Here is a 26,072-nt window from a genome sequence, read left to right on the forward strand (position 1 = left end):
TCTGTAATAATAAAACAGTACCTGTACTTGATCCCAACTAAGATATAATTACCCCTTATTGGGGGCAGAACAGCCCTATTGGGTTTATTTCATGGTTAAATGATTCCCTTTTCTCTGTAATAATAAAACAGTACCTGTACTTGATCCCAACTAAGATATAATTACCCCTTATTGGGGGCAGAACAGCCCTATTGGGTTTATTTCATGGTTAAATGATTCCCTTTTCTCTGTAATAATAAAACAGTTCCTGTACTTGATCCCAACTAAGATATAATTACCCCTTATTGGGGGCAGAACAGCCCTATTGGGTTTATGGTATGGAGATCCAAATTACGTAAAGACCACTTATCCAGAAAAACCCCAGGTCCCCAGCAACCTCCATTGTATACTGATGTGGGGCCATGATGATGCCTATAGCGCCAACAAATCACACTCTTGCTCTCATAAATCAGATATGATCATGTAAACCATTATTTAAAGCCATGGAAAGTTCTAGCTGCTGCTTGGTAAGTCCCCGGTGGGGCAGTTTGAGGGGGGAAACGTTTCTTGTCAGGCTTTTATTTATTTATTTTTTAAAGGAACAGTTCAGTGACAGATTGCCCAAAATAAAAAATGTTTTCAATATAGTTAGTTAGGCAAAAATGTAATCTATAAAGGCTGGAGTGAGCAGATGTCTAACATAATAGCCAGAACACTTTTTCCTGCTTTCAGCTCTCTAAGCTGTTAGTTAGTGACTTTATACGTTCTAGTGTATTCATGAGTTCAGAAGGATTTCTGTGAGAGAATGTGATCTTACCAAAATGGAGTAGGGTAGGGTAAGTTCCTTACACGAAAGAAGGGAAACATGGCAAACAGGATAGGAAACAAAATCTGGAAAGAAAAGTCAAGGAGAGGAATGTCTAGAAAAGAGATTTTGAAACAAAAATTACTTTGCAAAGCAGGAAAAAGAAACATTTGTCAAAGGAGCAGAAAAAGCCTTGGCATGCACAGCAGGAACATGGCGTTAGTAGGAGTCACACTGGCTACATGTCAGCCGCCATTTTACTCTTGTTATTGGCATCTACAGGAAACATGAGTATGTATGAGAGATGGATAGCAAATGGCTAGAGACTGGGCTGCTGTAGCGGAAGGGCTGTACGGCATCCCTACACAGTGCTACAAGGATGCACATACATTCTCTTGGTTATGGATTCTTTGGGGTGGCGTTAACCTTCCATTCTTACCATTGTTCCATATTGTTTGGGATGAAACTGGTGTAAAATACATTAAAATAATACACTACCCTGCTTAGCTACTTAACTAACAACAGCTGGAACTGGTCCTTGAAAGTGGGTCCCTCCATTCATGGGTTTAACTAACCAGTTATGGGAGTAGTGTACATTCTTGATTTTTTAGACGCTGCTGGGTATTACAATAAGGGGCGGCTTTATTAACATTGGAGATAAACTTCACCGGTGATGTTGCCCATAGCAACCAATCAGCAATTAGATTGGAACGGTCACCTATAAGTTAAGGTGTCCAAACACGTGAAGATCCGCTCGCTTGGCAAGGTCGCCAAGCGAGCAGATCTTCTCCCGATATCCCCACCTATGGGTGGGCGACATCAGGGAAAATGTAGGCTAATTTGATCGTTTGGGGCGTAACGATCGAATTATATTGGCGGCAATGGCAAATATAATTCGACTAAATCTTTTAACCTGCCCGATCGATATCTGGCCAATTTCAGGCCAGATATCGCTCAGGCATGCCCCTCGTTCCTGCCCCTACACGGGCCGATAAGCTGCCGAATCGGTCCAAGGAACCGATATCGGCAGCTATTATCAGCCCGTGTATGGCCACCTTTAGAAAACAAAAGAAAAGATCTGATTGGTTGCTACGGGGCAACATCACCAGTGATGTTTGATCCAATGTTAATAAATAGGCCCCTAAATGTGAGTGTTTGTAAAGATGACAATGATTGGCAGCCTTGTCTAAAGGTGGCTATACTGGCCCAGTTTTGTATGACTATCTGTGTGTGTGTATGGTGGTCCTTTGATCCCAACTGATATCCTTGTACTATGGATATTGGTCGGTTTGGGGATCACCTTGTGATGTACCATGTCAGCCAGTGGGGCTCCTTATTACTTACAGTCTGTTCTGTCAGAACAACAGAAATGCTCCTATACTCTGTGCCACCCCTTTGTAAGCTCCATTGGGTTGATCGGTCAGAGAGTCTACCCAATCGAACCTCGTATGCCTGCCTGCCTGCAGATGACCCCCAACCTGACCAACATATTTATTTAGAACCATTTGTATATAAATCAGGCAGAGCAGAAAATCCTTTAGGCTGAGGACTACGTCAGACCAATGATGCAGCGCGTACAAAAACATTTCTACAAAATCAATAAAACCAAATAGAAGGCGAGCTTATTTACTAATAGTGCTGCAGACATTAGAAGAGTAACCAATCAACAATTGGCTGGTCTTCGGTCAATGGCATTGAGCATAATAAAAAAGCCAATAACTGATTGGTTGCTATGGATTAGTGCAGCTCTGCAGATGCAGTCCCCTATTGGGGTTTTTGCCTAATGAGGAATAAGGTTGTGGGCAGTGACAGGATTAGGCCTGATTCCCAAGAGATAACCATAAATACACAAAACAAGGCACAATATTTTACTTACCATCTCTGGGACTTTTAGCCGCTGGCTCTACTTCCACTGACTTTGGTCTGCTCAGAATATGTTCCAGGTCCATCTTTGTTTTGTTATGATGTTCCCCGTTGGATTTTGGTCTGCTCAGGATCTGCTCTAGATCCATCTTTGTTTTATTAAGAGGTTCTGCCTCTGACTTTGGCCTGTTCAGAATCTGCTCCAGATCAGTTTTTGTTTTATTATGCGGTTCCACTTCTGATTTGGGTCGGCTTAGAATCTGCTCGAGGTCAGTTTTTGTTTTATTATGTGGTTCTGCTTCTGCTGGTTTTGGTCGACTTGGAACCTGTGGGTCCGGCTCTGTCTTTGCTTTATTAAAAGTCTCTGATTCTGGCTTAGCGCGATTTAGCAGTAAATCCCCATTAGGCCTGGAACAGAAAAGCAAGAAAAACGTGAATCTGCTGGTTTGGGCAGCTCTGAAAGAAAACATCAAGTCTCTAATCTCAAACCTTGAATGGAATTTGGAATTAAATTTAGTTTTTCTTCCCGCACACAGGTAGAAGCTCTGCCTGTCAGTGTGGCTATACAGAGCTGTGGAAGAGAGTGGATCCACTTTTCTCCGCCTGCTCTGTGAAGCCGGGCCTAAGTGTATTGGAAAGCACACTTCAAAAGGGATTTTTAACCAAACTGGGTACATTTTATGGGCCTATCTCACATCTAACTGCTGATATTAATATACTGTCCAAGATCCTCACTAGGAGACTTGTCAGACAGTCAGACAGACAGGGTTTATCCCAGGTAACACAGTAGACCAGGCAACTATGCTAAGCCTGTATCCAAGAAAATAAAATGGAATTTGTCCAAAATGAACCAATGGTAGGAGGAGGCCCAGATACACCGCTGTGAGTCTTCAGTTAGGGAAGCAAAAAAGCCGTATGCAGCCTACTCATTGAGTGCCTGCACGTGTGTATATTGTACGTCTCTATCCCATGTACACAATGTACCTACCAGTTGTGCTATGGATACAAATTAAACTACTTGGGCAAAAACACAAGTACACAGGAGTGCGTTGGAATTTAGCAAGCACTAGCTTTATTATATACTATAGAAAGCCAGTCGCTCACAGCTTTAGATAGGCATTTAGGCTTACTTGGAGGTTGGTGAGGCAAACGCTGGCTTTTCCGGACGCTTGGGCGGGATTACCGCGGGTTTTAGGATACTATTACTCTTGCTTGTAAGATTTGGTTTCTTCGGAGGTACCTGAGGAGCTGCAGGTTTGGGGGGCTTGAGGTCCACCAATGGCTTTTCATCTGCAATAAAGAAATAAATACTCCTCAGTTGACATATGCACAGTTGGATTTCCATTATATACTTATACCAGATCTTATTTGAAACTAAGAGAAAGCAGTCGGTTAAGTAATGAATGGACAGCCCATTCCTAATATGACAGGAGTAATGATTACTAGGTTAAACTGCAGAAAAAAAAAATGTCAAAACTGGGGCCGATGTAGAAAAATATAGAGTTGAGGTGACATTTGGTGAGGATCACTGTGACTCAGCAAGGGACACAAAGAGAGATAGGGAATGGAAGCTCCTAACAAGACAAATCACAAAAAGAAAAAATCGGTTGTGCTATCCAAAATAGAGTCTATAGTAGAATTAACTTGGAGTGAGTATTCCTAAAAGCCATGGCTTCCGGGAGAGGTTCCCGAAACGTCTGTATCCTTCCCACTGATTACTCCAACAAACCTGCACGGAGGCAGCTTTTTGCAGCTACTGAATCGTGAGTGACTTGTATTTTGCACTTAATAAGACAAATCACAAAATAGTAAATGTTTAGAGTCAGGGGGTGCCACCCAAGTACCAGTTACCTTTCTCTTCTGTCTTCGTTGGAGTTGACTTTTTCTCTGCAATGCGAAGTTCTGGCTTTGGTGCTGTAAAAGGAGAACATTAGATTCAGCTGCAATGCTTATACCAGGAAACTTTTCATTTCTATGAGCAAACAGTCACCAGAGAGAGGCAAATACAAAGACACACATTTCCTTTTTCCTGGCCCACCCTTTGTCAGAGAGAAGAAAAGATCAGTGAGGGGGGGGGCAGTCTCAGGAATTAGAAGATAGAAGTGTCTTATAGCTATGGGAAATATTAAAGGAGAAATCAATATCAGTGGGGGGTGGCAAATGTTGGGCAGTGATTGTATTCACTTACCCAATACCTCAAGGCCAGTGCTCCTATTAGCAGAAAACTGCACCGGCCCGGGGTACATGTATATGCAAACTAAGAAGGGGTAAAAACAATTGCGCACAGCAAAAATATTTCAATTCGGATTCGGTTCAGCCAGGGCCATGCCTAAAAATGCCAACCCTTAGGCGAATCCCAAACCGAATCCTGGATTCGGCGCATCCCTACTTTTCTTCTCTTTTAAGAAGTTCATATATAATGATTTTCCTTTCTTTAACCCCTAGATTCTATGATGTTGTTACTGACTCAGCTTCCAGTTTTAGCACTGGCTGAGCCGATTCTCAGGCTGGCTGACCACCGTTCCCTTATATTGCTTGTCACTAATAAATGCTTTATCTAGAACAGTCCAACCAGGGGTTAACTATAGAGGAAGCAGACCCTTATGGTCGCTAGGGGACCTGACCTGTAGATTCTGCTGCCTCTATAGCTGTAGTGCCCAACTGGAGGTGGGTGAGCTGGATGTGGCCCTCCAAAGCATTCTATTGCCCCCAGTCTGCTTAAGGGCTAATATTATATTATATGACACCATCATTTCACTGTGCCCTTGAATATGCTGTAGGAGACATAGTCATCAGGTGATTTAAGTTGGACAGCACTGATCCAGAACATCCTAGGTCATCGCCTGCTCTAGATTCACCACTTGTCATCTCCTCCCAACAAACTGTCAGTTTCAGCTTCTCCTCTATGGCTGATCTAAGGATCCTGCAAAGGAGAACCTCATGACAAATAATTTTTTGTGTGATGAGGCTCCTTGCTATCACCCCTCTGCAGTCAATGGCACCCTGGGTTCATGTGAAGTCACAGCAGCATTATTATATGAGAGGGGAGAGAGAAATGAGAAATCATGCCTGAGAATTCTCCTGCCTCTCAAACCAAAATGCAGACACAATCCCATTCCCATACTAGGAGTCCTGCTACTGCTCTGCATTCTGTAATTTACAAGAAGGTGATTTTAATCAGCAGACAGTAACGCCTTCTGTAAACACTGCTCAGGACCCCACGTGCAGATTGCTAGATAAGGCAGATTTAATAAGAATGCCAAGGGTGGCTCCCCCCCCCCTCTAGATCAGCTGTATTATATAAAAAGAGGATACATGAGGTTCCTGCCCTTCATTACTGCAATCAATGCCCAATGTCAGCTCCAGATTGCAGATAATGAAATGAATTTGGAATACGCGCTGCTTATTTTACAGGCAGTTGCGAATGTGACCGAATATACCCTCGTCATCAAGAGGATATTATTCACGGGAATATTTGCTGTAAAACTCAGCTATATGGAGAGTTCCCCTGATACGGAGATATAATATAAAGGAGTATTACATACCTGGGCTTTTAATAGGAGGTGGTGGCTTCTTTGGCTTCTGTAACGAGATTACAAATATAATACAACTAGGCTCATTATAACAAAATAACCCAACCTTATTGTATTGCCAAGATTGTGTGTATTTGGGCAAAAGGCACATACGTTATTAGCCATTCCTGAGCTACATTCAGCAACAGCAACTTGCTGTCCCAGCCCAGAGGTTCAGCAGCCCTATAACAGCAATGATTCAGGCCTTCACAGTTGCCCACGGGAGCTCCCCGACTTTTTAATATAACTCTTTTTATTTTTACCTTTGCGATAGTAAGGAAGCCCAAAACACTGGCATTTCTAGCCTTATTTGTTATGCTTAAGCTCTCCTTACAATTTTATATCTATATTCAAGCAGCATCTTATAGCATTTTGAAGCAGTGGGCAAAGCCGTATGCTCAAGACTGGAGCAATGTACATTTACTCAGGATAATGGTACATACAGTGCTCTGGTGCCCTCTAGTGAGTTTAAATACACTTTTAATAAAAGTTCTATATTATATAACCTTTTACGTAACACAGTATTTTGGTTCAACACTTGTGAAAGCCGGACAGGTATGTTTGCTCCGACCAAGCCCTGTTTTCACTAACACAATGTATGATTCAAATGAACCGATACAGTTAGGCAATTTCCCTGAACAATCTAACCAATAAAGGGGAACTTCACCCAAACACAACTTAAGCTATTTCAAGCAACTTTGCAATATACAAATATGCAGCCTTTTCATGATATTTAATGTAATAATATGTTTGGAACAGTACCCTAAGCCCCGCCCCCCTGCTGATCTGGCTGGCTACTTTAAGACTTAGTAGTCGACTGTCCTCAGCCTCCAACTGAGACTCTAATTGTTGCCTCTTAAACTTACCTCTTTTTCAGAATCTTGTATTATTGCAACAAAGTTGTCGGGGAAAACTCCTTCCTTGCCGTTCAGTTCTCCTTTCCACCAGCCTGGGTCACCAGTCTCCTGCAATGACAGGATTGCCAGCACTGTTACATACCAGCAGAAAACCAACGGGGAGCTCAGGGATTTGTGCGATGTAGCAGAACACTTACTTTACTAGTCAGGTGAATAATATCTCCTTCCTTAAATGAAAGTTCATCCTCGTTCACAGACTCATAGTTAAACAGCGCCTTGCAGATCTCCTTGGCTATGGGAAAGAGCACAAGACACATGGTTACACTATAATCTCTCTCTGTGCCATTCAAACTGACAACACTTGAGCAACAGAGTTTGGCTTAGTATTAAAGGGGAAAAAATCCATTTCAATGTACTTGTTCAGTTGGGCTACGTAAAAGAAACAGAAAAAACTATATAAACTGCCAGCTTTTATTCCTCTTTGCAGGCTGGGGCCATACCTACTGTCTGCTCTGACACAGAATCCAGCGGCAGATGCCTTTGGATCATAAGGGCCGTGACAGCCGATATGCCATCCCACCGGCTAAAATGTACAACACCGGTAGGATGGCATACGCGGCGATTTGGCGCAATCGCCTAAGTTGCCGATCGCAGTGCCATGCATGCCAATGCCATCCCACCGATTTACATTTTCACCGGTGGGATGGCATATTGGGGGGATTAGTCAAGTTACTGGGCCTTAGGGCTGTGACACACGGGGAGATTAGTCGCCCGCGACAAGGGAGATTTGTTGCGGGTCTCCCCGTGTGTCACAGCCCTAAGGCCCAGTAACTTACAGAGCACTGATTTAAATAAATAAATTGTAACTGGATTTGCACCTTTGGGTTTACTGTCCGTCTCTGTTCTTGAAGCATCAGAGCTTGTTGAGCGCAGAACCTTGGTACCTGATGGCTGAACTGGTAATGGCTGGTAAAAGAGAACAGAAAAAAATATTACACAGTGGCACTATATGCTTTCTGGTAACAAACACGGCAATCAGAACAAGGAAGAAGCCAGAGGAGCATTAGGCTTAGTATGGTGAAAAAAGGAGTTCTAAGTTTAGTTGGGTTCTAATATGAGGGCAGTGTTGGACTGGGACCCCACGGGCCCACCAGAAAGCCTTAGACCCTAGGCCCACTCTTCAAACTATTTTCCTCTTTTCCTCACCCAACCTCTTTATTCTCCTAGTCTCTTTTATTTACATGCTAGCATCTATTCTTCCATCGATTTCTCTTCTTTGTTCCCATTCAGAAATAGGGAAAGATAATGAAACAGGCCAAATGGTCAGGAGCAGGAGGGCCCACTCACAACTGGGCCCACAGAGAGTTTCCCTGGTATCCTGGTGGCCCAGTCCGACACTGTATGAGGGGAAATCTTATGTACCCTGCCAAGAAGCAAGACAGTATTGCTGTTTACCACCAGAAAGAAAGCAGAAATAGTTACGTGAGTAACACCTGTAGTAAAATACGGGCTTTACTTGCAATAGATTCATGGCTGAGTCCTGCAGTGAGTCAGGTACCCGCAAGAAAAGCTGCGGTAGGATTTAGATTGCAGGTCGGTGGGTCGCGGGTACAGGACGGTTTGCGGGTCTTATGTACATATGACAAATATTTACAGATATAAAAGTGAATTTCCAGAGAGCAAGGTTTACCTTTTCGGGCTTTTTCACTTCTGGCTCAGGAGCTGGCAGTCTAGTCTTGAGTTTCACAGAGCCTTCTTTGAAAATGTCCCCAAAGCCGACTCCCATGACCTTCTTTGGCTGTGCCGTGGCTAATGGGGAGGCATCAGGTCCATTCGCTGGGGACAGTACAGGGGAGGCCGGCGTTGCTATAGGAGTTGTGACAGATGGCTCTGTGGAAGAGAAAGATGACAGTTACTGTCTTGCCCATCAGGGGGCGGTATGTACAGACCGAGGGGAATTGGTAACATACTTTTAGTGGCAATACAACTTGCATCTAGACTGCAATGGAACATTGTTGTGTTACAATAAAAACTAACATGCCATAGACAGTGACACCTTGCAGTTGGTCTTCATATGTTGTTCTCTAGTCTGAAATGTCACAGTCACTGGGGTTGCTAGGGTCCCACTTTCACTAAAAACAAGGCAGTGGTGTTTAAATGACACGTTGGTTGAAGTATTAGAGATGAGGTTGAAAAAATACACCCTAGCTTTATGCAGCAAGGGCCCTAAATGTCAGCTTATAGCTTTAGCTGCCATAAAGGAATAGAAATGCCATTCTCAATAGGTAGCACAAGGTGGCAGCGCTACACTGCTATGTAAGCAGAGCTAAACAACATGGCAGCTCTCACTCAAGGCAAATCTATAGATTTGTAGATAGGTTTGTCATACTCAGATGGAAGTGGACATTTATAAACTGCAAGGCAAAAATGGGCTTTCTACCTGGGGACATTTCTTGAAAGGGCTTAAATTGTACTGGAGCTTTAGTCTTAAGCCGAGCATAAGGAGACAAATAGCTTGAGAGTTTGGGAGAGAAAAACGTTTGTGGTGTCCTGCTTCTGCAAGTATGGCCTTTACTTTTCATGTTTGGGGTTCATGCACTGTTCATTATGTATTTTCTGCAGTGATCTTACTGGCATGTCTGGGGTTAGAGCAATGTTCAGTATCCATTTTCTGCAGTGATCTTACTGGCATGTCTGGGTTTAACGTATTGCTCATTACCCACTTTCTGAAGTGATCTTAATGACATTTTTAGAGTTAATGCAATGCTCCTTTGTTTTCTGCAGTTATCTTATTAGCATGTCTGTGGTTAATGCAACGCCCATTTTCTGGAGTGATCTTACTGGCATGTCTGTGGTTAATGCAATGCTCATTATCCATTTTTTTTTTTTAAATTAATCTTACTGGCATGTCTGAGATTTATGTAATGCCCATTATCCATTTTCTGGAATGATCTTACTGGCGTGTCTGAGATTTATGTAATGCCCATTATCCATTTTCTGGAATGATCTTACTGACATGTAAGGTTAATGCAATACTCATTATGCCTTGCTGGAAACAAACACTGTATATGTAATCCTCAGTCTTAGGCCCCTTATTTTGTTGAGGTGGCCCTGATAGCGAGACATAGTCCTTTCTCAAGATAAAAAGCACCAACCCACCAACCCAAGTCCACGCTAAGGAAAAAAGAGCAATATTATATGGGGCACTTTATCACCCAGCGAGAATCTCCTTTCCTGTGGGCAACTAAGCGCCCAACAGCACCTGCCCCTTCACTTCCAACTGAATTGTCATAACACAGCCCCAGTAATCGCTCAGAACTGCCTCCCTTCTGTATTTTCAATTACAATCAAATTCAAACAGAACTGAGGGGGCAGAGGTATTGCCGTGGGCTTCATCGCCTGTGGGAGAGGGGATTTCTCGCCAGGTAATAGTGCTCCATCCAGTAAAGTGCTCCATATGACATCACCCTAAAAAGTGAGGTGAGCACGGTTACACCCCTGAGTTCTTGGGAAACAGTATTGCATTATATCTACAAGAGCCGTGTTTGCACTTTGTTTGCCTACTTCAGTAACACTGGAAAGTTAATTAGTGATCTGGTAACTGATTAACGACACAGTTGCTGGGTGGATTTGGTGAGAGTTAAGCTGGCCATACACGTGGCGATCTCACGATGTTTCGTACACACCATTCAGGGCTGAATCGGCAGGTAAGGAGGTAGAAACAATAGGATTTCTACCTCCTTCTGCCGATTCAGCTCTGAAGGGAGAATTTTGGTCAGGCGCCTTCTATGGCGCCCGATCAAAATTTTCTAACTTGGCCGATCGGCGAGCCGACCGATTTCAGCAGCTTCCTGCGATATCGGTCGGCTCGCTGACATGCCATACACGCACCGATTATCGTACGAAACGAGGTTTCGTACGATAATATCGGTGCGTGTATGGCCACCTTTACCCTTACAGTACAAATATTTGCCCAAAGCTATAGACTCAGTTCACGCTCTCAGACCCTGGTACATGTGATGGCGGCACTTTGTTTATTTCCGGCAAAATGAACCCGGGACCCAAGCGTCTGCAGAACTGCCTTTTATTATCTTATTCTGGAGGGAAGCAGGGAGCCCCTCTGCTGCCAGGATTATAGGGAATTTAGGTTAAATAACAGGAGGATTTTACCTGAATCTTCAGTGCTCTCCTGACTCTCTCCATCGTCCGACAGATCAATTTCTTTTACAAAGTTGGAAGGAAAGAGGCCGGATTTGCCGCTGTTGCTTCCACTCCACCAGCCTTCTTCTACCTTACAAACAAAAAGAGCTCTGATTACTTTTCTGCTAAATACGTCAGACCCAGGAAATCGAACTCGGGCCCCACAATACCATTCTGGATAAATATAGTCACTAAGGCATCCCCGTTGTACAAACTAACATATATGAGAAGGAACTGCCTAGAAAAGTAAAAGTTTGGGGTGACTGGCTAGACCCAGTAGAAGAAGGCTAGAAACCTCGCAGAACACACCACCTTAATGCCCACCCAAGCACGTCGGCATAAAATACCCCCCCTTTCCCCCCTCAGAGTACTACATCAAGAACTCTCCAACAGTAGTACAGGTCAACACCCCGCACCCCACTGGGACACCCAATGCCCCATCACCCAGGTGCACAAGAAATAAATATGCTGAAAACATGTTTTTTTTTTTTTTTTTTGTAGAATGTCATGTTTATTGTTTATTTAGTTTTGTATTAAACTTTATTATGAGAAAACTGGACAACTAAACGACTCTCTAATACAAATGTATGGCAACTGAATGCATTTTTCTCAATAAACAGAATTGTTAAAAAAAAAGACGTCAGACCCTAAGCATCGTTATGTTTGGCTCCAGGGAATACCAATTGTAACACAAATTTATAGAACATCTTTCTGCAATTTATAAACAAAACTAAATTTGGATATTAGTCGTCTTAGTAATCGGGTGGGACAAACGATTCCCGGTGCCCGAGCAAAAGTTGTGTTTAGGGCTGAATCGTCGGATAGGGGTAGAATTCCTATTGTTTCTACTACATCTGACAATTCAGCCCAATGGTCTCAGGAATGACCGTAGTTGTAATGTGTATGGCCAGCTTAAGAATAAGAGCTGGGCAGCAAAGAAGGAGAGAGGAAGTAGGATCAAATGTGACATCCCCGGAGAGGTGGGCACTGGGCAGATTTAAGCCAACAACTTGCCCACAAGTAATTGGTTGGCCAGAACCTGCCTGACCTAGGGGCTTGCATCGTTACTGGCTAATGGGACTATTCTTGTAGAACTGTGCTTTATAAGGAATAATATTACGGTAATTTATCGGGCTGCTCCGTGTAGCTGCACCCAGGCTGATCCCATTTTCTCCGCCTGATTACCAAACGCAGGCAAGGAAGTTGGAGCGTACACCACGTGTGACTGTGCCCTCACACTTCCCTTACACTTTCTCCCTGAAGCTTTTGATTAGCAGACACATTAGACCTTTCCAAGAAACGGCTGGCTGCCTCTTTAGCAAATTAGAAAATACAATATTAATGTCAGTAATACTATTATGCAATACAAATCCAAGGAGGGAGGAAGGAATTCTGCTCCTTCTAAAGGTGGCCATATATGGGAAGGTTTAAGCTGCCAATTTGGGACCGAAAGCTTATCTGCCCATGTATGGGGCCCTCCAAAAGGGCCCCCCAAACCGATACCTAGCCAAAAATCATCCAGATGTTGATCAGACAGGCTTGATTTTCTGCTCACTAATGCAGTCTTCAGTCCGACTTCTCATATCCTCTTTATTGTAATGCGATCATTTTAGTGATGTGCGGGCCGGCCCGATACCTGCAGGTTGGGCGGGTTCTGCCCATCTTTGGCACTTCCGCTTGCCCTCCCCGCCCGCGACCTAACACTGCGGGCTTCCTCTTCCGGTTCGTGAATTTATAGACATGCGCCCAACATGCCCCCGTCCCTTTGGTGACGTCATTGCAGGTCGGGTTGGGCGCGGGTCTATAAACAGAAGGGAGAAGATGGGTCGGGTAGGGTACGGGTTGTGGGCGGGTTAGGGTCAGGGTTTTCTCGACCCCGCACATCACTAGATCATTTGGCCCGAGGTGGGCATAGTGGGGAAAAGATTTGCTCTTGGCAAATCCCACCAAACAAACAAATCTTACCATGCACGGCCACCTTTAGGCAAACTGGAGCTTCCAATAGGATTCTCCCCAGTCTTCTGGGCAATTTACTTTAAAATGAATGTTTTTTTTCTATTCTTTAACTTGCTACAGCTAATGAACGTTCACTTTCTTTTTGTATGGCTCAGTGGCCTCTAAACGGTGTGGCTGGTCCCCTAGAGGGGCTTCCTTACAGCGCGCAGATTGCCGTTCTTATTAGCAGAGAAACAAATGTGGGTTTATGATGTTGTGTAACAGGAACCCACGAGGAAATGCCAGCTGTGACTTCACATGAAGCCAATGAGCGCTTGCAGTGTTCCCCATGTGCGCTCCAAATGAGCGGAATAATGCCTTGGCCAGCAATCAAAGGTACATTCGCTCCGAGCATAATGTCTTTATCAAATGCAAAGTCCCAGGAAAGAACAAACAGTGATAAATAGGAATGCTCTGCTGGAATAGGGCTAGAGATAAAAGATAAAAGCATCTGTATAAACTGGGTTTTAAAGGGCAACTCTACCCAAACACAACTTAAGCTTTTTGAAAAGGATTCATAACTACAAGCAAGTTTGCAATATACATACATTTAAAAATATGCAGCCGTTTCATGATATTTAATGTAATAATATGGTTTGGAACCGTTCCCTAAGCCCCGCCCCCTGTTCCCCTGCTGATCAGGCTGGCTACTTTGTGACTCAAATAAAATGTAACAGTAGTCACTTGTCCTCAGCCTGCATCCTCCCAATCCCACAATCCCCTGCACACATGATGTCAGTAAGGAAAGGAACATCCCAGTGCATTGTGGGTTATGTAGTTCCTGCATGCTGCCTGTAAGCTGTGGAGAAGTTGTTACAATTTGCAACAGTGTTTTAGTCCCTCCTCCTCTGCCAGGATTTCAAATGATGCAGAAAGAGAACTGTTTTGCAGCTGGATTTCAGCATATAACAATTCATGCTTTTTGAAGGCGCAGATGACAATGATAAGTATATTTTGGGTTTCTGTGCTGTGTGGGGCTCTTTAGCAAATTTTAGAGGCTGGAGTTCCTCTTTTAAAGTGAAAGAGGGATAAAAAGGAGGAGTGAGAGAAAGAAAAAAGCGAGAAAAAAGGGAACAGGGAGAAAGACTGCCTTAGGCTAATGGCACATTGGGAAATTAGTCGCCTGTGGTTGAATCTGGGCAACTCAGGGGAATAAAACTCTCCAATTAAGTGGTAACCCATATCTAACTGAGGGCAACAAACCTCCCTGTGTGCCATTAGTCTTAAAGGAACAGTAACACCAAAAAATGAAAGTGTTTTAAAGTAATTGAAATATAATGTACTGTTGCCAAAACTGGGGTGTTTGCTTCAGGAACCCTACTATAGTTTATATAAATAAGCTGCTGTGTAGCCATGGGGGCAGCCATTCAAGCTGGAAAAAAGGCACAGGTTACATAGCAGATAACAGATAAGACACCATTGTATTCTACAGGGTTTATCTGTTAGCTGCTATATAACCTGTGCCTTTTCTTCTTTTGAATGGCTGCCCCAAATGGCTACACACCAGGGTTTATATAAACTCTAGTAATGTTTCTGAAGCAAACCCAAAACTTTTACCAGTGCAGGGCAGAAGTACATTATAGTTTAATTTCTTTGAAATATAAAAATTTTTTGGTGTTACTGTTCCTTTAAACGTTATGTAAAATGCAATTACAAATAAAAGCAATGTTTTTCTTGGATTTCTGTTCTCTGGTTCTGACTCTTGAAACAAAGTAGCAGAAGTGCGCTCTCCTCGAGCTGTTTCAAATAACTTAACCATACATAAGCATTAATATTTCTAGTTCATGTATAGTGGAACTGTATATGCAATGCTGAACACAAACTCCCATAAGAAGAGAGCAGCAGCAGCTGAGCAGGAATATGCTTTGTACTGGCAGCGCACACTTGCACTCATTACTGCAAAAAAACCCAGGGCCTGGGGCACCTTATTAATCTATACAAGCTGGAGGGCAGGAAAGCCCTTGTTTTATCAGGCAAACAAACATTTGATGTGTGTGCTTTTGTATCTACCATGCCATACTTCCATTCACCCTAATGAAAAAATGAATAAACTCTTTTTCATGTAGGTGCCTGCCTTACAGGAACGCTTTAAAAGTAAATGTAAAATCTAAAACATGAAAAAAGAGCAATTGTAGTTTGCGTTAGTGCTAGCTACAGGTTATACTGGAAGCCAGCCCTCATACCTCCTCAATGATATCCAGGACTTCCCCCACTTTCAGCTCCAGTTCATCTTCGTTCTGCGGGATGTACTCATACAGGACCTTGCACTGGCGCTTTTTGGATTCTGAAATAAACAGAGGGGATTATTTTACCTTTACTGAAAAGACCAAATAGTCCTACAAAACAAACAAACTCAATGTGAAGTTGGCTGTGCCTGCCAAGGAGGAAATGCTGCTTACTGGCAGCTCTAAGGGTGAAGACACACAGAGCTACTTAGTAGCAGCTACTAAACACTAGAAAATCCCCTGCCATAGACAATACTGAGAATTGCCTCTGCTAAAACACACGTAGAACCAATTATCAGTAAATGATCAGCATTGTCTATTTTAGTAGCTGTGACAAGTAGCTGCTACTAGTGGCTCCGTGTGTCTTCACCCAAAATGCCTTTAGGCCCTGGTCCCCACAAGTTGGCTAGCTAAACTAGTATTTGGCAGCTTGTGAGTCACAGAGCGGCATCCAATCAAAAGCAGCAAATTATTGCAAGTTGTTATTCACAGGAGAACTAACCTTTAATGGGAGTTATTTTTAAATGTGACTTTGTGTTATTTATAGGCCAATAAAGCCTTAACCCAGACACTGCATTGGGATGCTACTTGTAAACCTGTTAATCCAGATGCAGTTACTTACACTCCCCCCCCCCCAAAAAAAATGCACTTTGTTTTCAGAAGTAACACTTTGCTAGAATAACCTAGCACCACCATGCTGGGAACCCTGGGCAGCTCTGTAAAGCCCCAGCCCAAGAAAGACTGTGGGCAGAAATGCTGCATTATTCTATGTATGTTATACACTGAACTTACTGCCCCAGCCCAGAGGTTAAGGGCTGTGCCCGCGACAAATCTCCCCGAAATGCCATCCCACTGGCATTGGGATGGCATAAGCGGCGCCGCAACTTAAGTTGCCTCAGGGAAATCATGGCGCCGCGTATGCCATCCCACTGGCAATTTACATTCTCGCGGATGGGACGGCATTTCGGGGAGATTAGTCGCCCACGACAAGGGAGATTTGTCGCAGGCTACTAATCTCCCCGTGTGCCACAGCCCTAATGATCCACGGCCTTCATTAACGACAACATATACAAATAAGCATTTGGTTCAGTATTTGCCTGAATCTTTCGCAAAGGATTTAGGTTTGGCTGGATCCTAAAAATAGTGGATTCGGTGCATCCCTACTAGTCTTTTCAAAATAACCAACTCTGAAACATACAGAATTTTTTATTTATTTCCAAGAGACAAAGCTTATATTTTCTTTAAGCTTCAGTTCTGGTTGTACTTTTTGAACTGCTGGATAAAAGGATGTAAGAATTTTTGCACAAAGAAGCACCTAATGGAGAGTGTCTGTGTCTTTCTATGTAAGGTACATTTACTCATTTTTTGCAGCTGAGCTAACACAGAGCACCTCTATAGTTTATTTGGTTTTTCCAGTAAGAAAGGGACTAACAAAGGGATTATTGAACTTCTTAAAGCTTTATGGGGTTCTTGGGGTCTCCGTGACCAAAGCAAGCAGGCAGTGGCTGAAAGATGGGAGAGACAAGGGCATAGACAGAAAGAGGAGCAATAAAACAGTCGTAGAGTGAGTGCTTTCTAGTTGGAAAGAGACATAACAGAAAGAGCAAATGAATTCCAAATACACTCTGTCCCATGTACCCTGTTCTACATCATACTGCTTGGGTAGCATATCACTCCCTTTAAGGGCCGTGGCAGACGGGGGGGATTAGTCGCCCGCAACAAATATCTCTTGATACAGGCGACTAATCTCCCGAAATGCAATCCCACTGGCGAGAATGTAAATCGCTGGTGGGATGGCAAATCACGGCGCCGCGTATGTCATCCCACCGGCCCTAAATGTTCCCTCATCTATGTGCAGACCTGCTTTTAGGGTGAAGACACACGGAGCTACTAGTAGCAGCTACTTGTAATGGCTACTAAAATAGACAATGCTGATCATTTACTGATAATTGTCTCTGTGTGTTTTAGCAGAGGCAATTCTCAGTATTGTCTATGGCACGGTATTTTCTGGCATTTAGCAGCCGTGACAAGTAGCTGCTACTAGTAGCTCCGTATGTCCTCACCCATAATATTCTCTTAACAGTTATCCTATGCAAGGTTCCGATGGAGATCTAGTGCAGTTATTGAGCGTGGGCTCCGCTGGGCAAAGCAAAGCCACAGTAAAATTTCCAAATTACGCAATGTTTGTGGAGAGCTACCCGAGCCAGGAGTGGGGTCACACAGCGAGTACGTAAGCAAACAAAAAAGCGACCTACGGAACCAACGCAGGAGTGACTCGGGGCCCGACGCTCTCTCAGCATACACACATCTCTTTATTCCTAATCACACTGCACATTCACTCCCTGCAAACAGCTTGTCCAATCACTTCATCTGTAAAGAGTCTGTATGTTCTACCCGTGTCTGTGTTTCCTCCCACGCTCCAAAAACATACAGGCAGGTTAAAGGGGTTCTTCAGCTCTGAGTTAACTTTTAGTATGATGTAGAGAGTAATATTCTGAGGCCATTTGCAATTGGTTTCTTTTCTTATTATTGGCACTTTATTTTACTTTTTATTCCACAGCTCTGCAGTTTGGAATTTCATCAGTCATCTCGTTGCTAGGGTTCAATTTACCTTAGTAACCAGGGAGTGGTTAAAGAGAGTGACTGATAATACAGGGTCGCAATCAGGGGGGTAAAGGGGGTAGGGGGGAGCTGGGTCACAACACGTAAGTTATGTATAAAGCTGTAGATTGTAAGCTCTTGCGACCAGGGCCCTCTGATCCTATTGTTACTCTGTATAACCTTGTTGTTTTTTTTACATTTATTGTGAAGCGCTGCGTAATTTGCTGGCATATATATATATAAAAAACGATGATGATGATGATAAAGTCTGACCCCACCCTAACCTGCCCCGCTCCTAACCCGAAGCAGCAATTAACCTCTATTTATACACACTTGCACCCAGCTTGTCCCCTCTGACAGATTAAGTAGTTGTACCCCATAGATGGAGGCTGCCAGGGGCAGGGCATAGTTATGTCGTGGGAGGGGAGGGCAGAACAAAGAGATTGGCCCAACCCTGCCCTTGACCTGCAAATCTTGTGTTCCAAACCTGCCTGATCTACAGATTTTGGGCCGACCCACACATCACTAAGAGAACAATAGGTCTATATGGGTGCTTCAAGACATACAGCTGAATGCAAAAGTTTGCCCACCCCTGGCCAAATTACATATTTAGTTTAATTAGTAAGTGAGAAGTGCACAACTACCGCAGCAATCCGTGGGTTAAAAAAGTGTTATGCACAGTTATGTTTTATTTCCCTAACTTTATATCTCTAAAATGACTCTGTACAGCCCCCAGAATAACATACCTTTCTCCCTGCATCCAGATTTATTTTGTTTCTCTATTACAAGCATTGGAACTGCACCTTGTCAAGCGTGAAGCTCCGCCCCTTTTGCTTTCTGAGCCCTCCTTCTCTCTCCGACTATATAGAGACATCAAAGAGGTGCCTACTGTGAATGCTTGCTGCCTCTGCTCCAATTAAAATCAATCAGGCATGCCCAGTAGGCACCTCTTTGAGGTCATCACAGTAAGGGCTCTGGCACACGGGGAGATTAGTCGCCCGCGGCAAAACTCCCTGTTCGCGGGCGACTAATCTCCCCGAGTTGCCTACCCCTGCCATCCCACCGGCGAACATGTAAGTCACCGGCGGGATGGCAGACGCGGCGGCGCGATTTTGCGCAAATCGCCGAAAAAGACTCGCGAGTGGGATGGCAGGGGTAGGCAACTCGGGGAGATTAGTCGCCCGCGAACAGGGAGTTTTGCCGCGGGCGACTAATCTCCCCGTGTGCCAGAGCCCTAAGAGAGAGAAGGAGGGCTCGGAAAGCAAAAGGGGGTGGAGCTTCATACCAGACAAGGAAGTAACTAAAAAAACCGATTGAAATACAGAAAAATAAATCTGAATGTAGGGAGAAAGGTATGTTATTCTGCGGGCTGTACAGAGTAATTGTAGGGGATTGATAGAAGTTGTCATCTGTTAACTGCAAAGAAGTAGTGTTGCACTGTTCCACCGCACAGCGTTGCTTGCACAAACACCAGCCGCACAGTAGAGTCATTAGGAGGAACCCTGCAATCTCCTTTTGGATACAAAGTGCTATAGGACTGAACCCTCTGCTCGCAATCACCAAAAGCTTGTTGTTTGGAGATAAAAAGGAGCAACATATGATGAAAAAACGCCTTGCCAACTCTTAAAGGGGCCATACACTTTCATATTTTAGTCTAAATATCCGGATATCGATGGTACATTTAAATGCAACGCTTTGAAACTAACCTTCAGACTGAGATTGTAGAATAAAGCCCTAAAAATAACAAATTGGAGGATGTTCTGAAAACAGATGCACCGAATCCACTAGTTTCAGATTCGGCCAAACCCCAAATCCCTTGTAAAAGATTTAGGCAAATACCGAAATGAATCCAAATCCTAATTTGCTTATGTAAATGATGATACGGAAGGGTTAAACCTGTCCAATCATCTAAATGACCAATCACCATGGTACGAAAATTATTGGGATAATAATATGGAGCCCTCCCATGGTCCAAAAATCCTAGGAAACGATGTTTTGTACAACTATATTGGTGCGTGTATGGCCAGCTTTATAAATATGGGTGGGCCCATGATGCTTTGGGCTTGTGTGGCAGCCAGCGGCACAGGAAACATTATACATCGTGTAGTAGCAAGAATTTTACAACAGGGAACCATTATTTATTATAATACACAAGTTTCAGCAAGTCATGTGACAGAAATGACCTCACTGAGCACCCTGTGTAACTGATGCAATCACTAAGCACCGTTAATAAGGATATAATTTACAGGATATTCATGTCTCCTGAGTATATATATACTCACAGGACTTAAAAGGAAAAGATTTATTTTACTAACAACATAACATCTAACGTTTCGGCTGCCACTGCAGCCTTTCTCTGCAGTGGCACCCGAAATGTTAGATGTTATGTTGTAAGTAAAATAAATATTTTCCTTTTAAGTCCTGTGAGTGCGGTACCTTCCATTTTGTATCTATTTCTGCATTTTTTGTACTGCACCCAGGCAATTTCCATTGCCTTATCGTGAGTGCCTGTTACACTACTGAAGATTTATATATATATATATATTTATATATATATATATATATATATATATATATATATATATATATATATATATATATATAAACATGCTGTTTTGTAAATCAGTACAGCAAGGATCCACACTCCATACCCAGATCCTGCTTATACCCACCCTGGCAGCATGTAATGTGCTTATTAGTTATACACCATGTATCCTGTCTCTGGTTTATTGTGAGTTCTGCCCAAAGAGACTTTGGCCCTGCTACAGTCGGTGCATCAACCCACTGGAGTATTGATCAATATACTCCTGTAGGCATAAAAGGGCATTTATGTGAGTGATTCAGCGGGGAGGATTAGATAACACTGGAACGGAAAAGCAAACATAAATAAAAGGCTGATGACACATGGTGACAACATGTGACACTACTGCCTTGCGCTGGCGGTTGCTGATGCTCTGCAAGTGACCGATTAAAGGGGTTGTTTACCCTTAACTTTTAGTATGATGTACTGAGTGATATAATATATAATTATATAACATATATAAGTGAATAATTTAGCCTTTTAGGGTGAAGACACACACAGCTACTAGTAGCAGCTACTTGTCGTTGCTACTAACATAGACAATGCTTTACTGATAACTGTCTCTTAAGGTGGCCATACACTATAAGATCCGCTCGCTTGGCGATGTCGCCAAGCGAGCGGATCTTCACCCGATATCCCCACCTACGGGTGGGCGATATCGGGTAGCAAGGGACTTTAAAAAAAAATAATCCGATCGTTTGGCCCTGGGGCCAAACGATCGGATTACATTTGAGCTTATGGGGCAGTCGGTTCGGGGACCGCATCAACGAGCCGATGCGGTCCCCGATCCGACCGGATTTTCTAACCTGGCCGATCGAGATCTGGCCAATTTCAGGCCAGATATCGGTCGGCCAGGCAGCTCTGTTTTGCCCATACACGGGCCGATTAGCTGCCGAATCGGTCCAAGGGACCCATATCGGCAGCTATAGTCGGCCCGTGTATGGGGACCTTAAGGGGTTGATTTACTAATCCACAAATTCGAATGGGAAAAATTCGGATTCGAAAAGGAACATTTTGCGACTTTTTCGTAGGCGTTATGACTTGCGCGAATTGTCGCAACTTTTTCATAACCATTACAAATTTCGTGAATTGTGGCGACTTTTTCATAACCATTACAAATTTCGTGAATTGTGGCGACTTTTTCATAACCATTACAAATTTCGTGAATTGTGGTGACTTTTTCATAGCCATTTTGACTTTCGTGAATTGTCGCGACTTTTTCATAACCATTACAAATTTCGTGAATTGTGGCGACTTTTTCATAACCATTACAAATTTCGTGAATTGTGGCGACTTTTTCATAACCATTACAAATTTCGTGAATTGTGGTGACTTTTTCATAGCCATTTTGACTTTCGTGAATTGTGGCGACTTTTTCATAGCCATTACGACTTTCGCGAATTGTCACGACTTTTTCGTTTTGAGAGCTCGAAAAAGTCGCAAAATCATTACGGAAAAAAACGCATTCGGACACTTTTCTGACGTTCGTGGATTAGTAAATGTGCCCCTAAGTGTGTTTTAGCAGAGGCAATTCTCAGTATTGTCTATGGCAGGGGATTTTCTGGCGTTTAGCAGCCGTGAAAGAGTAGCTGCTACTAGCAGCTCCGTGTGTCTTCACCCTTATATAGCAGCTCTCCGGTTTGGAATTTCATCAGCTATCGGGTTGCTAGGGTCCAAATGAACCTAGCAAACAGGCATTGATTTGAAAGACTTAAATATAAATAGTAGATGGCCTGAATTGAAAGATAAGTAATAATAAAAAGGAACACGAAGAGTTAAATTTTAGCCTCCCAGAGCAAAAGTTTTTTGGCTGCCGGGGTCAGTGACCCCCATTTGAAAGCTGGAAAGAAGCAAAACAATATACTATAAAAAAAGAAAAAATGAAGACCAATTGAAAAGTGGCTTAGAATTAGCCATTCTATAACATACTAAAAGTTCAGTTAAAGAAAGTAACCCCCTGAAAGTTAGCGGGGTGTCAGGCAGCTTGGGTATCAAGCATCACTTTGGTTGGTCGTCCACTCAACAAATAAGAGTGGTATTTAGAGATGGCTGGGTGATACAGGAATGCTGGGGCCCAATTAATACACGTCAGGGAAGTCCAGCAATTAGAACTCCTTGCAGTAGGTTGGATATTTAAGAAATAACAACCAGTATATCTCCGACTACACCAAAAGCAGCACCAGAAAAGCTGCCGGTGTGTTTGTACCCTAATTGCATCCAAACAGGATGGGTATTAGCGCTGATCCATGTTACGGCCCCATGTGAGGCTTTATAAAGAGACAGCTGGCACTTAGTGCATCTGGCGGCCGACTTACTTTTTTTGATGGATTTGGGCTGCGGTGGAGGCCCCATCCCAGGGATTCCATACACGCTCATCCGCTGCACCAGGCTGGCAACATTTCCAGATTTCTCCCTTTTATTTGATACATTCTCTTCTTTTGGTTCTGGATCTTTTTTTACTTCCTGAAAGAAAGGGAAAAAAATGCTGTTAAATGATTTTATTCAGCTACTCAGAAACAACTAGAGGCCAAGTTAACCTGGGTCACAAAAAGCCAGCACTGGGCTGACCCTGCCAGGATGAAATCATCTATGCATATGTAAATATGTACACGGAACAATCTTAGTTGGCCCCAAATGCTCTAGTACTTATGTATTTATGCAAGAACCTCTGCTTAACCCGCTCAGCATGGAGATAGTGACTACAATATTATTACTCCGCATGTGGATTTTACTGCATTTTAAGGCTTTAACAGTCAAAGACTAAAGATCCTTGACAAACTACTGTATCAAGAGAGCAAGTTACTATGGGCAAGGCATAAACACGCATATTGTGCAATAAAACCTGTGGAGCTCTCACACTTATCTGCCTGATTTGGAACACTGTACAGATATTATATCTTTTTACTAAGACAAAGTTTTCATGACACACCCAGGCCACAAGCACCTTCATGAAACCCTATTATCTACCTCAACAAACACCTTTGCTCTTTCCACTTCTACCCCAGTCTGTGCCCTCCCTCCTCCCCCACATCCTTATACATAGCCCTGCCCTCACCATCCTATGTGCCCTCCCTCCTCCCCCACATCCTTATACATAGCCCTGCCCTCACCATCCTTTGTGCCCTCACCATCCTATGTGCCCTCCCTCCTCCCCCAGATCCCTATACATAGGCCTGCCCTCTCCATCCTATGTGCCCTCTCCTCCTCCCCCAGATCCCTATACATAGCCCTGCCCTCTCCATCCTATGTGCCCTCTCCTCCTCCCCCAGATCCCTATACATAGCCCTGCCCTCTCCATCCTATGTGCCCCCTCCTCCTCCCCCAGATCCCTATACATAGCCCTGCCCTCTCCATCCTATGTGCCCCCTCCTCCTCCCCCAGATCCCTATACATAGCCCTGCCCTCTCCATCCTATGTGCCCTCTCCTCCTCCCCTAATAAATTGATTAAGGTGTGCTACACAATGGACAAACCAGCTAATTGTAGCCCCAGGTGCAAGCTGAACCCTCAGCCAGGGTAAAACAATATCCAGGATAAAATGAAAAAACAGCAGCACTCCGGAAATGTTGTAGAAAAAAGTGACTTTACTCAAGTGCACACAGCAACGTTTCGGGCATAAACCCCAGATCCCTATACATAGCCCTGCCCTCTCCATCCTATGTGCCCTCTCCTCCTCCCCCAGATCCCTATACATAGCCCTGCCCTCTCCATCCTATGTGCCCTCTCCATCCTATGTGCCCTCTCCTCCTCCCCCAGATCCCTATACATAGCCCTGCCCTCTCCATCCTATGTGCCCTCTCCTCCTCCCCCAGATCCCTATACATAGCCCTGCCCTCTCCATCCTATGTGCCCTCTCCTCCTCCCCTAGATCCCTATACATAGCCCTGCCCTCTCCATCCAATGTGCCCCCTCCTCCTCCCCCAGATCCCTATACATAGCCCTGCCCTCTCCATCCTATGTGCCCTCTCCTCCTCCCCCAGATCCCTATACATAGCCCTGCCCTCTCCATCCTATGTGCCCTCTCCTCCTCCCCCAGATCCCTATACATAGCCCCGCCCTCTCCGTCCTATGTGCCCCCTCCCCCAGATCCCTATGCATAGCCCTGCCCTCTCCTCCTCCCCCAGACCCCTGTGCCCCGCCCTCTCCATCCTATGTGCCCTCTCCCCTCCCCCAGATCCTTATACATAGCCCTGCCCTTGCCATCCTATGTGCCCTCTCCCCCTCCCCCAGACCCCTGTGCACCACCCTCGCCATCCTAGGTGCCCTCTCCCCCTCCCCCAGACCCCTGTGCCCCGCCCTCGCCATCCTATGTGCCCTCTCATAGGACTCCCAGAGGCTTCCCCATTCTCTATGCACTCTCTGACAACTCCCTGCAACTCCCCTGACTTGTTCCATTTGGTTCTAGGTGACAGTATAACCACAGAAACTCCATTGCATTGGGTGCTTCAGGTATTAATAAACTACACTAATCTTTTCGGGCCTAATATATCAAACCCAAAATCATCAGCAAGTGCCTAATCTGGTTAAAGTGACGGCACCACTTCCTGCAGCAGAAAACAACTGAGAAACATGCATAAACACACACACACACGTTATAGCAGGCAGGGAAGGGTGCCTACATGGCCAGTCACACCGCCCAAGCCAATAGAGTCGCTAGTACAGTCCAATCCAACGCTGAAGTAACAACTCTTACCTACGTACCCTGCACCCAAGCCTTCCCTCATCCTGCCCAGAAACACCTACTAATTTTCTTTTGTCACAGACAGAGGAATTTTCTAGAAGAATGTAACGTGAAAGAGCTGAAGAAAACATGCCCCCACGCATCAGTGGCTCTAACAGAACCTTTATCTCCTTAGTGCTGAGAGCTGGAGGCTTCAGTAAACTGCACTAGCCATGTGTAACCCTATTGATCAATGAATCACCCCTAATAAAGTCTTTGATACCCACAAAAGAAAAAAAGTGGTGATTCCCTATTATACTGCGCTGAATGGCAGCTAAGGCTGGGCTAACTGCCAGCTGAGACAGAAACTTTTATGGAAATCGGGGAAATTTTTGCAACACAGCCAGCTCCGTGCTTCTATCTAAATGCAAATATATACGGCTCAATGATGTGTGCACAGGCCCAGCTATACGTTGGAATAGGATATCCGTATATAACATTGGATGAATAATTAAAAGCGCCTGACTGCTGCGGAGCCTGTCAATTGTCAGTAATGTGATTAGTAAGGGAAGCCACTGGCAGCTACACGGAACTGAGCACAATATGAGTCTCTGGCAATGTTTCTTGCTCTGATTGGAGCAGAGAGGTGAGGATGCCAAGGGAATGAGATTGAGATAAACAGAGTAATAATGATTCCTGAAATAAAGCACCCCAGGGCCGTGCAAGTCAGTTCTT

At 44.1% G+C, this 26,072-nt stretch overlaps 1 protein-coding gene across 2 annotated transcripts in view; it reads right to left on the minus strand.

Annotated features, from left to right (window-relative positions):
* cd2ap (CD2-associated protein) overlaps positions 1-26,072 on the minus strand; it is a 69,920-nt gene that overhangs the window by 8,198 nt on the left and 35,650 nt on the right. For both annotated transcript variants that reach the window (NM_001127963.1, XM_031901546.1), the window contains 11 exon segments: positions 2,661-3,055; positions 3,778-3,937; positions 4,499-4,561; positions 6,193-6,229; positions 7,086-7,184; positions 7,274-7,368; positions 7,955-8,042; positions 8,767-8,966; positions 11,247-11,367; positions 15,455-15,555; positions 22,994-23,141. In NM_001127963.1, coding sequence (NP_001121435.1) covers positions 2,661-3,055; positions 3,778-3,937; positions 4,499-4,561; positions 6,193-6,229; positions 7,086-7,184; positions 7,274-7,368; positions 7,955-8,042; positions 8,767-8,966; positions 11,247-11,367; positions 15,455-15,555; positions 22,994-23,141 — 1,507 coding nt within the window.

The sequence above is a fragment of the Xenopus tropicalis genome, chromosome 5, assembly GCF_000004195.4.
Source record: "Xenopus tropicalis strain Nigerian chromosome 5, UCB_Xtro_10.0, whole genome shotgun sequence".
NCBI classification, from domain to species: Eukaryota; Metazoa; Chordata; class Amphibia; order Anura; family Pipidae; genus Xenopus; species Xenopus tropicalis.